This window comes from Cygnus olor, chromosome 6 (assembly GCF_009769625.2).
Source record: "Cygnus olor isolate bCygOlo1 chromosome 6, bCygOlo1.pri.v2, whole genome shotgun sequence".
Lineage (NCBI taxonomy): Eukaryota > Metazoa > Chordata > Aves > Anseriformes > Anatidae > Cygnus > Cygnus olor.
Genome location: NC_049174.1, coordinates 23,416,079 through 23,429,327, shown reverse-complemented (window position 1 = coordinate 23,429,327; position 13,249 = coordinate 23,416,079). Strand labels below are relative to the sequence as shown.

Sequence of the window (13,249 nt, the reverse complement as noted above, 5' to 3'; positions counted from 1 at the left end):
CTGTGCAGACAAAAACGTAAGACTACAAAGTACAGATCATTTTTGTTAGTTCAATGACCCAGCAGTCAAATATCCAACCCAACTATCTAAGACTCTGTTCGAATGAGAAAACTGAACAGGTATTAGGCATTAGGAATTAGGCAAGCTGGCCCATTCAATAAATAAATACATGAATAAAATAGATTAAATTAAAACAAGAGCTAATACAAAGGGACTGGACCTGAACTCAGCAACAGCCTGTGTACAAGCTCAGCATTAACACCTTCATTTAGAGCTACAAGTTCTCACACTCACATGCTGGAACATGAAAAGCAGTTTGTAATTTAAGATGCACAGCACTTGGTGCTTGACTTTTACAAGTATCCCAACTCACCATTATGAAGCTTTGTAACAACCAGTTCCACATCTGTCAAGGAGTGTATGCTGATGAGGTTACTCTTATTTGCTTTGCACAGTTGATCTGCTGAACTCCAAGGAACCTGGCTGTGTATCAGCATGTAGCAAAAACCATTGTGGGGAAGCCAGCCCATATCACATTGAGTATCCAAGTGTCTCCAGAACTCTAATAATGAAGAGAAACTGAATTAGAAGGTTTTATTTTACATTGACTGGTGCATTGGGTTGGTATTTTGTTCATGTCTTAAATGTGCCAGCACCCTGAAAGCAGACAAAGCAGCAATCAGAATTTGTTCACAGATAAACAGCACAGCTCTTCAGGGCTGATGTTTTAAGGAAGGGTCACAATTTAGTCAAGCAAATAAACCTGACTGAGCAACATTATGGGGATTAGTAGTATTCTGGGGCCACAAGGTGGGCAAGAGGAGAAAGTAGTTAGTGGAAGTGAGTAAAAAGCTGGAATTCTTACTAAGCTGGTCTTAGTGTAAGTGAAAGTTTCAGAAGTAACTATAAGTAACATTACAAGAGCAATTAAAGGCAAAACAAGTTACTTCATTGCAGGACAGCAGCTTCAACAAAAAGTTGCTTGTTTTGCTCCAGCAGGGGTTTGTACTTTTATAGGGCATTATTATCCATATTTAGAGCAGTACCATGAAAAAGAACAATTTTGAATAACTCAGAATGAAACAAATGTTTAGTTTTAAATAATTCTTATTCTGAAAACTAAGATATTCAAGAATTCAGACTGTTTTTATGCATGCTGAAAAAGGTGTATGTTAAAAGCTTTTCTGTTTCAAAATATAAAATAATATGCTCAAGTCACAAGAATTTTGGTTTATAATTATTAAAACAATGTATAAATATTAGTACCATCATCACATACCCCAGCGAGGAGCCAGAGAACTGATGTGGATTAGTGTTAAGATAAAAATCAGATTAGGTAACCGAAAATTAGTTTTTTGGGGATCGTTTATAATTTTGAAGCAGTTTAAGTTAATTTATATGGCCTACTTTTTTTTTTTTTTCCTTAATGGCACATATCTTCCCTGGAGGAGCTGGAAAGAACATGCCATAGCCAGAGACACTATATGTCACTTGCCACCCCCAGGCCACTGTTTCATTCCCTTTATCCTCTATCTCTACCCCTCATTCAAGGACAATCATCTTCCAGTGAAAGTTTCCTCACGAGAGCACCGCACTTTTGAGCCCTGTGAACTGGGTATGGCCAAAGCACCAATGGAAGAACAGGCCATGGACATGGGAAGGGTTGGACATCCAGGTGTAGGTAAATTGCCAAAAGCATGGCAGAAGTTATATGTCAGAGCTGAACACTGTAAGAACTGAAGCACTGTATGCGTATTTGTGTGGCGGGAAGAAAGAATGAAGCTTTAAACTGCTCCGTTTTTCCCCATTGTGTTATCATCTGCTCTAGCAAGATAAAAGTAACAGATCCAATAAAGATTACACACTGGGCGAATTACCAACTCTTGCACTCTTGATTTCCAGTGCTGGGCTTGGTTTCAAAAGATGGTAAGGTCATTTAATTACTTTTATTTGAATTCAACAGGGTTTGAACCAGGTCCCAGGTAGGTCTCATTTTATGTTAATACACTCCAACAGTGAGAGAAATGGTCTTAATGCAGTGATGGAAAGCTTTGAGGTGCAATTGCCAGTTCCAGACTTCCAGCTGCACATGAAAAAAAGCACAAGCTATGGAGAAAAAACATGATGAAAAGGGCAGGACTGTGCTGGGAAATGCTTTATGTGTGAATGAGAAAGCTGTGAAAAATGAAAGCTGTTTGTGATAGATCATCTTGAGACTGAAGATAGAGAGTTTGATTCTGCTCTGCTAAAATACCCAAAGCTGCCGTGAAGTGTTTTGGCAGAGATGCCTATGAAGGCTTGGGAAGGAAGAAAAAGACTGCATAAGTGAACATTACTCACATACTAACACACAGAAACAAACATGCAAGCTGTCCTACCTGGGAGGTTTGACGCTTCATCGAATGACTTCTTGCAAACATACGGAAGTTGAGTCCCACAGTGATAACTCTGCCACTGACCCGAGGCAGCATTCATCGCCACACAGCTAGCTCCATCCAGAGGGGACAAACTCTGCATATCTATAGGCAGAAAAAAATAAAAGAGCACAAAGTTATCAGTGAGCTTTTCAACGCAGTAATATATGCTGCATATTACAGCACCTTGTATTTGAAGAACATAACTTGCTTTGAATGAAGGCACCTGTCCTACCACAGGTCCCAGAGAAACTTTTTTGTGAGAGAGAAGGTTACAGAACCAAGGTATCAGGACTTCCATTCCAACATTTAATCATCTAACCAGGCAGAATGTTCTATTTACAATACAACAAACCTTTGGCCGAGCACTTTCCCAGACTAGAAATATCTCAGGGGAGAACCCTTCTTGCAGCTCTCAGTTTCCTTTGGCAGTCTCTTTCCAGACCAACTCCAAACACAGTTCTGCAGTTTCGCAAATATAACCATAATTCTTACCTTAACGGACGAGGCCCCTGTCCTGGTTTCAGTTAGGACAGTTTCCCATTTCTCTCCCCCATCCCAGAGAGGGAGGGGGGAGGGTGAGCGAACGGCTGTGTGGTGTTTAGCTGCCAGCTGGGCTAAACCACAACAGCCCCAAATCAAAAATTTTGCATAGGAGAACTCATTTTGTAGTCCCCAGCTTCCCCTGGAGCCCCCTTCCAACAGTACCTTTTGGCTCTCTTTCTTTGAAGCCTAATGCAAACCCCACCTGTGCCCCACACAAGGCACCTGTTTCCCCTGCACTGAGTTTGTTCAGCCTCACACAGAAAAGTCTCAGGGGGGAGCTTAGTTCTTCATGCAAGAGGAGACAGGACCAGGCTTTTTTCAGAGGTATACAGTGAAGTGACAAGAAGCAAAGGAGACAGCTTGCAGATAACAAATTCCAGGTAGATATTCATAAGTATTTTTCATAACAAGGATATTCAATAACTGGAATAGGTGGCCTAGAGAGGCTGAAGTATCTCCATCTAAGGAAACACTAAAGTGTGGCTGGACAGGCCTAAGCAACCTGATGCACAGGGCTCAGGAGCTGGACTGGAAACCATCTGAGATCCCTTCTGCCCTGCAGCTCTAACTTGTTGATGACAAGACTAGTCCAGCAGCTGAAATAATACTGGTGACTTCAAAACATATTTGTTACAATTTCATACCTGTACATTTAAGCTAGAATTTCTCAGTAAAATTAGTAAGTGTGCCAGGACTGCAGACTGAACTATCCTACTGTATCTCAGCATAGTCTAGTCTCTAGCACTGCATTACAGTCCCACAGGGTCACCACAGTTGCAGAAGATGCAGCAAGGAGCAGAAAAGTCCTTAAGCTTTCCAAAAAAAAAAAAAAAAGAAGAAGAAGAGACTACATTTGGAAAATCTAACAGACATTTCTCAGCAAATCTTTAAAAAAGTAACAGAAACCACTTCTCTTTTCACAGAATTAATGTCACAGCCTAACGGAATAAAACTATTCTAGAAACTGAAGGAAAAGAGAATTCCATTTTAAAAAGGTCACATTCAGCTTGAATGACAGAACAATGTTAGCTACAGAATTCCTGACTATTACTCCTCCAGGATTCTCATATATCAATATCCACATCATATTTCTGAGAATATTACAAATACATGCTGTAAATTCCGATCAAACAAGACTCTCACTGATTCTATAGGAACTTGGAAGTAATTAGAAAAGGGTTTTCAAGGTTTTACACTTCTTTCATCTTCACCTCAGAACAAATGTAAGCAACCTTGAAGACTTCTAAGTAATGTCATTTCTTGCACAAACATCAATCATTGTAATATTTGAGGGAAGTCAGCTCCATCCTGTCAGTGAGAGGAGAAATTTAGCAGCTACGGCAGCGGTAGCCTCCTTTGCTAAAACGGACCTCAAAGATATCATTCAAGTTAGAGATTTCCCCTAATAGACCATAAATAGAGAATTAGTGGAGAAAGATTCACTCTCTAGAAGGAAAGGATGCCTCCTGAACTTTTAACAGAAATAGAGCAATGATTGTTTTGATGAAGTCCAATGAAAAAGAGAAGATGAGATAAATAAAAAGAAAAAAGGATAATGCTAGTTTCTGTTCTAAATATTGTTAATACCACCAGAAACACCATTACCTGGATGCCAGTTGACAAAATTCAAAGGCTTGTGATCTGACCACTGCCAACCTCCAGAAACGTCCAGTTGATTTAAGCCAATCCAAAAGATCTCAGCGATGTCATCTTTAGCTGGATATTTATCATTATTCAAGAAAACAATTAGTATAAAATACTCATCCCTTATTGGTCTCTTCCAAAATAAAAACGTTATCTAACAGGGCTTGCATTAGAAGGGGAAAAAAATTGCTGCTACTATCAGATGTGCAACTTTTCTTGAATTGAGGAGGAATTCAACCACGTCTCCCCTCCCAGCGCCTCCAGGTATTCAACATTTGATTTTGTATTCTCAAAAGCACACTGATAGTTCCTCCAGGCCAAGCCTGAACATCAGCGAGAATGATTACACAAGATGCTAACATGCTGCTAAAACACCAGTGTAATAAGTGTGCGTACACCCCAATGAACTGCCACTCTGGCCCATATTTGAGATTTTGGGAACGTTACTTATACGTAAGAACAAGAGCTAGCCACCGCAACAAAGTCACACAGATAAACTTAAAAGCAAACAAACAAACAAAAGAAACCCATTCTTCTAAAGTTAGATCAGCACCTCAGTTTTTGTTACACTAAGTAGAGCACCAAGTTTAATCACGATCAAGTTTTAACCCAGGATTTAAAGACAGAAACTAAAATGTTGTCTTCACTGATGTTACTTAACTACACTTCCTATTCATACGTGAATAAATACACCTACCTTGTACGTAACTCAGTTCAGATGCATCTTGGATGCTAAGTAAATCTCCCCCTTGCTTTTGACATGAAATATAAGCTTCCTTCCAAGAAAGAGCAGACTGTGTATTAAATTGGTAGCAACTTTCAGCCCCCGGATCATGTTCCCAGATATCCTGACAGCCATCCTCTGTTTAAAGGAAGCAGAAGGTACGTTTAACTATGGCTATAATGAAATATCAGGAATGTTTCAAAACAAAAACTGTAATATTGAAACTTTATGTATTTTTACATTGAAATCACATATACTGCAGAGTAAGTGTGTGCTGTCAAGGCTGCAGAAGAAATGTGACCTGTTTTTACCCAGCTTACCAGTGAGGTGTTACGCCAAGGTGGAGCTGTACGTACAGACATGAAGTGACAGAATGCTTGGATGACTATTTAAAAACCCAACACACCTGGCTGTAAGCAGATCCCCCATTTTCCATCATGAGTATAATCTTCAGATGTGGCGCACCATTTCCCACCCGTGTGTGTTTCATCCTGAATGCAGTCATGATGCCAGGTGTCATTATACAGAAAGGGGAACTCACAGGGTTTCCCATAGGAGTTCCCATCTTTGGTATAAATCTCTGTACCAGGGAAAAATAAAGTAAAAATTAATAAAGGATTAGATACAAGTTGTCTGGGCAAGCAAAGGACACCAAAATATATTGTTATTGGTTGTACAGACATGGTTAATTTAAAAGCACCCAAATCACGCTTGTGCACTTAAAACACAGTATCTTGTTCTAGATAATATGTAGCAATGCCAGAACTGAAAGAAATGAGAAGAAAATATTTTTCTGTACTTTTTCTTCTGTGTGATGCGTAACACATTGGAAATATCCTCCCCCCTTCCTGGTAAGTCAGGGACAAATACGTTGTCCTGTTGAAATCCAGATGGTTCACACAGAATACTACAGAACAAGGTTGTAGTAATCAACAGACACAGAAGAGTGAAAACTTATTGCAAACTGGAGCCTACTGGGCTCTTCAGCCTGGCCACTTTGAAAAAAAAAAAAATCAAATACAATGAAATTTCTCCTCTCAAATAGGATAAAGCAAGTTTCTACCACTTCTTTCTGCGCTCATTAAATTTTAGATGAAAATCTAAAAAAATTCCATGGCAAGTGAATAGACTACCAGACTAAAACAAACATGGTTCCAAACAGTCCAACAGGCTGCGAACTGACAGCACATGCTGAATTTGATTGTACAGCCTACCAGCTGTACAAATCCTGCTTTTAAGGTAACAGAAAAATACACATCTCTGTGAAGAGGAATTTTTCAGTTCTGATACGATGCGGTTGATATTTCATAACAGGTTGTCACAAAAATATGGGGGTGGTTTTAAACATGCTGAGAAAGCTACTTGGTAACACAACTTCTCCAGCTGTGTAGATATATATTTTTTTCTTAAAATAGTTAAGATTCATACTTGAATATCAGTATCTCTCTACAGCAAAACATTCTATTGCTTTATTGATCAGTCTTTTCATATGATTAATTTTCTGAATTTATTGTCATAAATGTAGGGGAAAAAAAAACTATTCTCCATCCAAACCCCAGTACAAACTTACCATGGTAAGGATACCGACATATATCATCAGAGGAATTGTTGCTTCTCCACTGGTCTGACGCATTTATGTTTGCAGTTACATAGGTAGTCTTCACAGTCACCTTGTACTGCGATGCACCAATGATAGAAGCGTCAGCACATCGCCACCACAGCATTAGTTCTGAGTTACAATCAACCATTTTCAGGCGAGATGGTAATTTGGTGAATATATCAAGTCCCAAGCACTGCCTGGATCCCAGATGAAAAAGGCGATTCTGGGATACCCACTTCCATAAAGCTTCACTTGTCTCTTTGCAGTCATCTATCACTATCCGTGAGTTTTTAACTTGTATGCACTTGTTCAGTGTGTCATGGCGAATGGTAAAGGCATTGTTGCCTGGGTAGGAACAAATCAATATCCACGTAAGAGTATGAATCAGTATCACTTTCAGAGGAAGTTCTTTTTAAAAAGTTTAATCACATTCTGAGGCACACCAGCAGAAAAGTACAGTGACAGCTGTTTTTACATTATACTCGGTCTCTTACTGCAGCTTACCAGTAAGTACATATTCCTGCACTTTAGCGAGTATTCTTTCCTTCAGTAACAACAACAACAAAGTCTCTTCCAAAGTTATTATAAAACGAGGGGATAAAATGAGGCTGTTTTCTAAGTCCAATTCTATCAAACAAAAATCATCTTTTAATTATAACACATACTGATTGGATCAATCCCTGATTAATTTGCAAGCTTAGTGAGTTAAGAATCTTGTCTTTGATGCAAATGCAGTAACACACCACAGGCAACATAAAATATAATTAATAATAATCCTCAGTTAGTAAGCACTTTTTTTTTTTTTCTAAACTGTGTACCGTGTAAGACTGATAGCAGGATGGGCTCACGCTTGAACCAGCTCATGGGTGCAACTGCATCATTACTAAAAAAAACTGGCACTGCTTTTTGAGGGAGAGATTTTTCGAATGAATATTCAGCTCACTGCAAAACTACACATGAACAAAATGCAGGGCCCCTAAGATCCCAGACAAAACATTAGGAGTATCATTTTCAAAATGACACAGGAACACTAGTTCCACTTTCAGCTGTGACTTAGCTTGTCACTTAAAAGAAAAAAAGAAAAAAAAAGAGCTGGCAAAGCATAACATTTAATTTTAAAGAGATATGGATCACCTCACTGTTACAAGCTGATGCCTCTGACAGTGTAACACCTCTATGACAAGTGGCAGTGGGTTTAAGCTAGCCAGGAAAAAAAATGGCCTAGAACTATTTCTATGACACAGTAAAGATGGCCCCCCAGTATAAAATGTTTGCTAACCAGGCTGAAAAGGACCTCTGCTGTCCCAGACCCACAAGGCTATTACTCTGCTGCTTAAATAAGGAATCTGCTGAGTAGTGTTTTGTATTTAATAGTAATGCACTGTCAATCACATTCCTACTGCGTTTTTTTAATATGACTTAATAATAGGTTTGGCTGAACAGCAAGGAAAATATTCAGTGATGTTATTCAGTGAATTTTACCACTATTTCCCAGTATACTAGTGTATTTTCCACTGCATAAGTGCCAAATAGTCTAAATGGTACTGAGCTGGTCAAACTGTAAAGAAGAATCCCTAAGTCAGCCACCACGGAGGTGACTTTTTCTAAGTGCACGTTTTAACCAACCCTCTCTTTCATACATATTAACTAAATAATATATTTTAAGCAGCCAATCCTGCTTTTGTGGTATCTTTTTACCCTGTGCTTTTGCCACACTTTATCTTCCTTTTGCTTCTTATTGTCCCCTCCAGACTTTCATCTTTTCAGTTTCTTGTAAGTTGCTCTATGCTTTTCCCCAGATCTCCCCTTTCCTCATTCTTCTTTCACTTCTTTCACTTCTTCCTGCATAACCTTCACTCTTACATCAAGAGCAAAACCACCGCTTTTTAAAATTTCCCCCCAAAAAATCCAGTTTTCTCATCGGACCTCTCTGTGCGGCACTTTTTGAAGAGCAGTGCTCGATTCCTCCCATTCGGCGCCCTTACCACGAAGCTTGACGGGGCACCTTTAGCTACAAACTCTTACCATGAAGCTTCACGGGGCACTTTTAGCTACAAACTCTTACCAGGTAGCTTCACGGGGCACCTTTAGCTGCAAACTCTTACCACAAAGCTTGACGGGGCACCTTTAGCTGCAAACCCCCCTCCTGTCACTGCAGGGGCCGCAGAAAGGCGTGAGGTGGCAGGGCTCGGCGACGGGCTGGCGCTGTTCGCCACCAGCTCTCACCGCCCCAGCAGCTCCGAGACTTTCCTTGAGGTGAAAACTTCCGAGCTGCTTTGTGAAGAACAAGCCTTCCTCCTGCCCCTCTGCACACAACGCTGGACAAGCCAAAAAGCCGGTCAGCCCCCCCCTCAGCCACGGCGCGGCCGGGAGAGGCCGGGCAGCGTCACCCCCCGGGGCTGCCCGTGAGGAGGAAGGCCCCGTGCGGAGCAGGGCAGCCCGGCTTTTCTCTTCACCCCTTGCCCGCCCAGCAGCCGGCCCGCTCCGCACCGCAGGGCCTTCCGCACCGCTCCGCGCCCGCGCAGCGCCGGCTCCCCGCCTCACGCCCTCACCCCTCAGCCAGGTGGGCTCCCGGCTTACCTGCGGGGTCCCGCCGGGCCGCGCAGCAGACGAGGAGCCAGGCGAGCCCGCAGGCGGCCACGCCGGGTCCCGCCGGCCGCCCCATGCTCCCGCGGCGCGCAAGTTGCGCGGAGCGGCCGCGCTGAGGGGCTCGCCGTGCCCGAGCGTCGCGCCTGCCGCCGGCTGGCCCGAGCGGCGAGCGGCCGGCCGGATTGGTCCGCCCCCGCGGCGCGTCACTTGTTGCCAGGAGAAGAGAGGCTCCGGGTTTGAGGCGAGGGGCGGGGCCGGGCGGCGGCCGCCGGGTCGGGGCCGCGGGGCCGGGCCGGGCAGGGTCGGGGCGGCTGTCCCGGGCGGAGCGGAGTTAGCGCGGGGGCAAGGGAGACAAAGGAAAGGGAAAGGGGACTCGCGAGCGGGGGAACGGGAGCGAAAGTGAGGAAAGGACGCGGAAAGTGAAGGAGAACGAGGAGGGAAAAAAGGGGAAAAGTGAAAGAAAAAAGAAGCGAGGGAAAAAAACGAGCAAAATCGAGAAGAAAGCAAGAAAAAATACAAAACCGGGCCTAGTTACCTCATAGTGTTCAAAACAAACTAACAAAAAAGTAATTAAAGTAAAAAGGAAATTAAGTGGAAATTCTAAACAGACAAAAAAGTGAAGAAAAAGCAAAGAACCAGACCTAATTAACACATAGCAATTAAAGCTAAAACCAAAGCTTTAAAAAAGTTAAAAGGGAATGAGTATGTGGTAGAAGTGAAGAAAAGGCAACAAAAAACAGAAGTAACAAGTAATAGCAGATGCTAAAGTAAAATAACTAAAGGTGGATACAAACACACTTTTTTTTATAGGCCACCCTGAGGCCCTCGCCCCTTCCCAGCACCAGGACCACGTGCCAGGGCCTGGGTGTGAGGCCCCTGTGTCCTGCTGTGGTCGCACAGCACCAGGCCAGGGGCTGCAGGCACCCACTGTCCCCACAGCCTGTCACCCCAGCCTGTCCCCACGGCCTGTCCCCACAGCCTGTCACCCCGGCCTGTCCCCACAGGCCATCCCAGCAGCCTGTCCCCACAGCTTGTCCCCACAGACTGCAGGCAGGGGTCCCTGCCCTCCTGGCCGGCAGCCGAGGGCCCCAGTGTCCCCCATGGGTTGCTCTGTGTTGTGGCCATGCCCAGGGGACACAGCTCCCTCACGTAGGGACATCCCCAGCAAGGCCACTGAGTCCTCCTCTCCTGCCGTCCCAGACCGGTGCTGGCTGCAACACTGAGGAGGGAACAGAACAGTGGCAGGCAGCCGCGCGATACTTTCTAAGAGTTGGCGTTTTCAAGTAGCTAGAAGCTAAAATTGCAGTGAGCTGATCTGCTTCTGCCAGGGAAGGGAAAGAGGGAGGAGAGAAAGGCAGCAGTTGAAATAGTTATTGCTGAGAAAATTATGATGCTGAATACAGGAAGTTACAGAAACCAAAAATAAAAGCACAAAGAGACGAACAACCAGTTGGCCTGAAGGAGGAAAAGAGAAAGGAGAGCTGACAAAGTATGTAAAATAAAATTGTGTCTGTTTATAGCTCTGTGTTCCGTGATTCAGCGCTGACCTGGAAAGGCTGTAACCCCAGCTGTGCAAGAAAGCACTTGCAAAGTTGCAAGGAAAAAACATTTTGGCTAGAAAAATCTATTTTGATTTGGCTTAGAGGAGAAGTCATTCAGGGAGAGAAACAGATCTTCATCAAGCTGGGAAGGGCAACATGCAGTCTGTTTTATGCGTTTCAGATGTGCCCATCGCATAGGAATCTGGCCACCCGGGGAAGGCAGGAGTGGAGGGTGTGCCGGACTGGGAATTGAGCGGAAAGAAAGTGAACAAAACCAGGCATCTGTAAGTAAGCAACTGTTCTGTGCTGCTGGAAACCGCAGAGCCAGACCTGGCTGCGAAGGCAGGAGCTATTCTTAAGATCAGAAATTGGTTTCAGGCAGCGAGGGGTCCATAGCTGCAGCAAAATTGAAGCTCTACTACCAGAAAGTGTTTGTTTTTTGGACGAGCAAAGCACTCACGTCTCTATGCAGAGAGTGGGAGGCAGAAATTCCCAACTGGAGGGTCTAATACAAAAGCAAGCTATTGAAACTAAAATTAAATATGCGGTGGGATACCGCATATATTTTTTAAATAAAACATCATAATGAGAAGCACCAGGTGTGAACCCTGCATCCCCATGAATCTTTCCAAATGAGTGCTGTTTTTAATGTAATAACTGACTGTCCCAGTTTTAGTGTAAAGAGTTTAACTTTGAAACTAATAGCATGCAGGGCATATTTACTGAACATATACCAGCAATTTTGAAATTAACGGCATGCTATTTACTAAACATGTATCAGCAAATACTTGTATTAATACTGGGCAGGTTCTCTTAAGACATCTAAATTTATATAGCATATACTCTTCAGTGTGTGCTTCCAATTTGAGGTCCTTTTTCATTTATCTGCATATATAATACCATGCTAGATAACACAAGATCAGGCCCTGATCTTGACTCAGAAATTAAAGAATGCCAAAGGATAGTAAAAATTGCTGTTTGAATTATTTGCTGGTAGTTTCAGTTGCATGTGCATGTGTGTGCCCTACACTTACACTCTCATACATTAATATAAAAGGAGATACACAACATACATCCTTTGCAAGTCCACCAAAATACATCCTTTCCCTCTGCCCCCTGTCAAGCAGCAGACAGATAAGAATATATACTCAGATCTCTGCTACTGCTTTACTTATCCAGCACAATCCAAGACAACTGTTTTGATGACAGAGGTTTCAAAAATAGGAAGCTATTGAAAACCACAGTGTCCACTGAGATGTATACAGTAGTTTTGCTATTTTTTATATCAAGAATATTTTTTTAGAAATGCAAATACACTCTTTTTTTGTGTGTGTCTTCTAATAAGATAAAAATACTTTCACAGCACAATGTTCTGAAGTCTGTGGAAATGATCGTCTAAAAGCTAATCAGCAAATTGTGGCCCTTAACCCTTCAGTGGGCTTAGGCAGCATCTCTGGCTAACCAACTTTTGTGCGCTCTGATGCCATGCTGTCCCCCACTACAGCAAAGGACTGTCAGTCTACCCGGCAGCCTGCGCAGGGCAAAGTCCACAGTGACAGCACTGATCTCTGTAGGACACACTGATCAGGGCTAGAGGAATTAGAAGGATTTGCATGCTGGAAAATACTATTTGGGTGGAGCTGCATATGTGGCAGTCAAATAACAAGGCCAAATATTCCTTGCAGCCAGATGCTCCCAAAGACTAGGAGTTGAATCCCAGGAGCTCAACCAGAAATCCAAACAACCTACCCAGAAAAAACCAGCCCCTGCATCCGTTACCAGACTACCAGTTGCCACCAGTAGCTTCCAGGCTGCCTGCTTCTGACCTGAGTAGAGTCAACAGCTTCTGTTTGCATAAAGAGTTGGTGCACATCAACATTTATACAACTGGTTACCCATTTATGGTATTAGTTCTGGGTAACACTGCTACGGGCAGCTGGAGAACAGAACTTGGAAAGCCTTCTCATTCCTCTCCCTCCGTGGTACAGCATCTTTCCCTGTCCCCGAAAAGGTTAAAAGCTCCTACATGTTTCTTCCTAATGAAGACAGCTTTCAAAGGCGGTATCTCAAACAACTTTTCCTCTGCTAAACTTGCTGGGCCTCTGACCTAGTAAATGTGCCTCTTGCCTGTGGAAGACTATTGCCCCCCTCTTGTCACTTGTGTTTTAATTACATCAGATTTAAAAAAGGA

The 13,249-nt window shown here is 43.0% G+C and overlaps 1 protein-coding gene across 1 annotated transcript in view; it reads right to left on the bottom strand.

Moving 5' to 3' along the window:
- The window catches only part of LY75 (lymphocyte antigen 75), a 47,347-nt gene extending 37,598 nt beyond the window's left edge, over positions 1 to 9,749 (bottom strand). Inside the window, exons 1-7 of the mRNA XM_040561660.1 lie at positions 9,509 to 9,749; positions 6,899 to 7,273; positions 5,735 to 5,908; positions 5,302 to 5,466; positions 4,566 to 4,676; positions 2,379 to 2,519; positions 374 to 562 (exon numbers count right to left, since the gene is read on the bottom strand). Of these exons, the coding sequence (XP_040417594.1) occupies positions 374 to 562; positions 2,379 to 2,519; positions 4,566 to 4,676; positions 5,302 to 5,466; positions 5,735 to 5,908; positions 6,899 to 7,273; positions 9,509 to 9,593 (1,240 nt within the window). The 5' untranslated portion in view covers positions 9,594 to 9,749. The remainder of the gene's footprint in view (positions 1 to 373; positions 563 to 2,378; positions 2,520 to 4,565; positions 4,677 to 5,301; positions 5,467 to 5,734; positions 5,909 to 6,898; positions 7,274 to 9,508) is intronic.
- Positions 9,750 to 13,249: the final 3,500 nt, after the last annotated feature.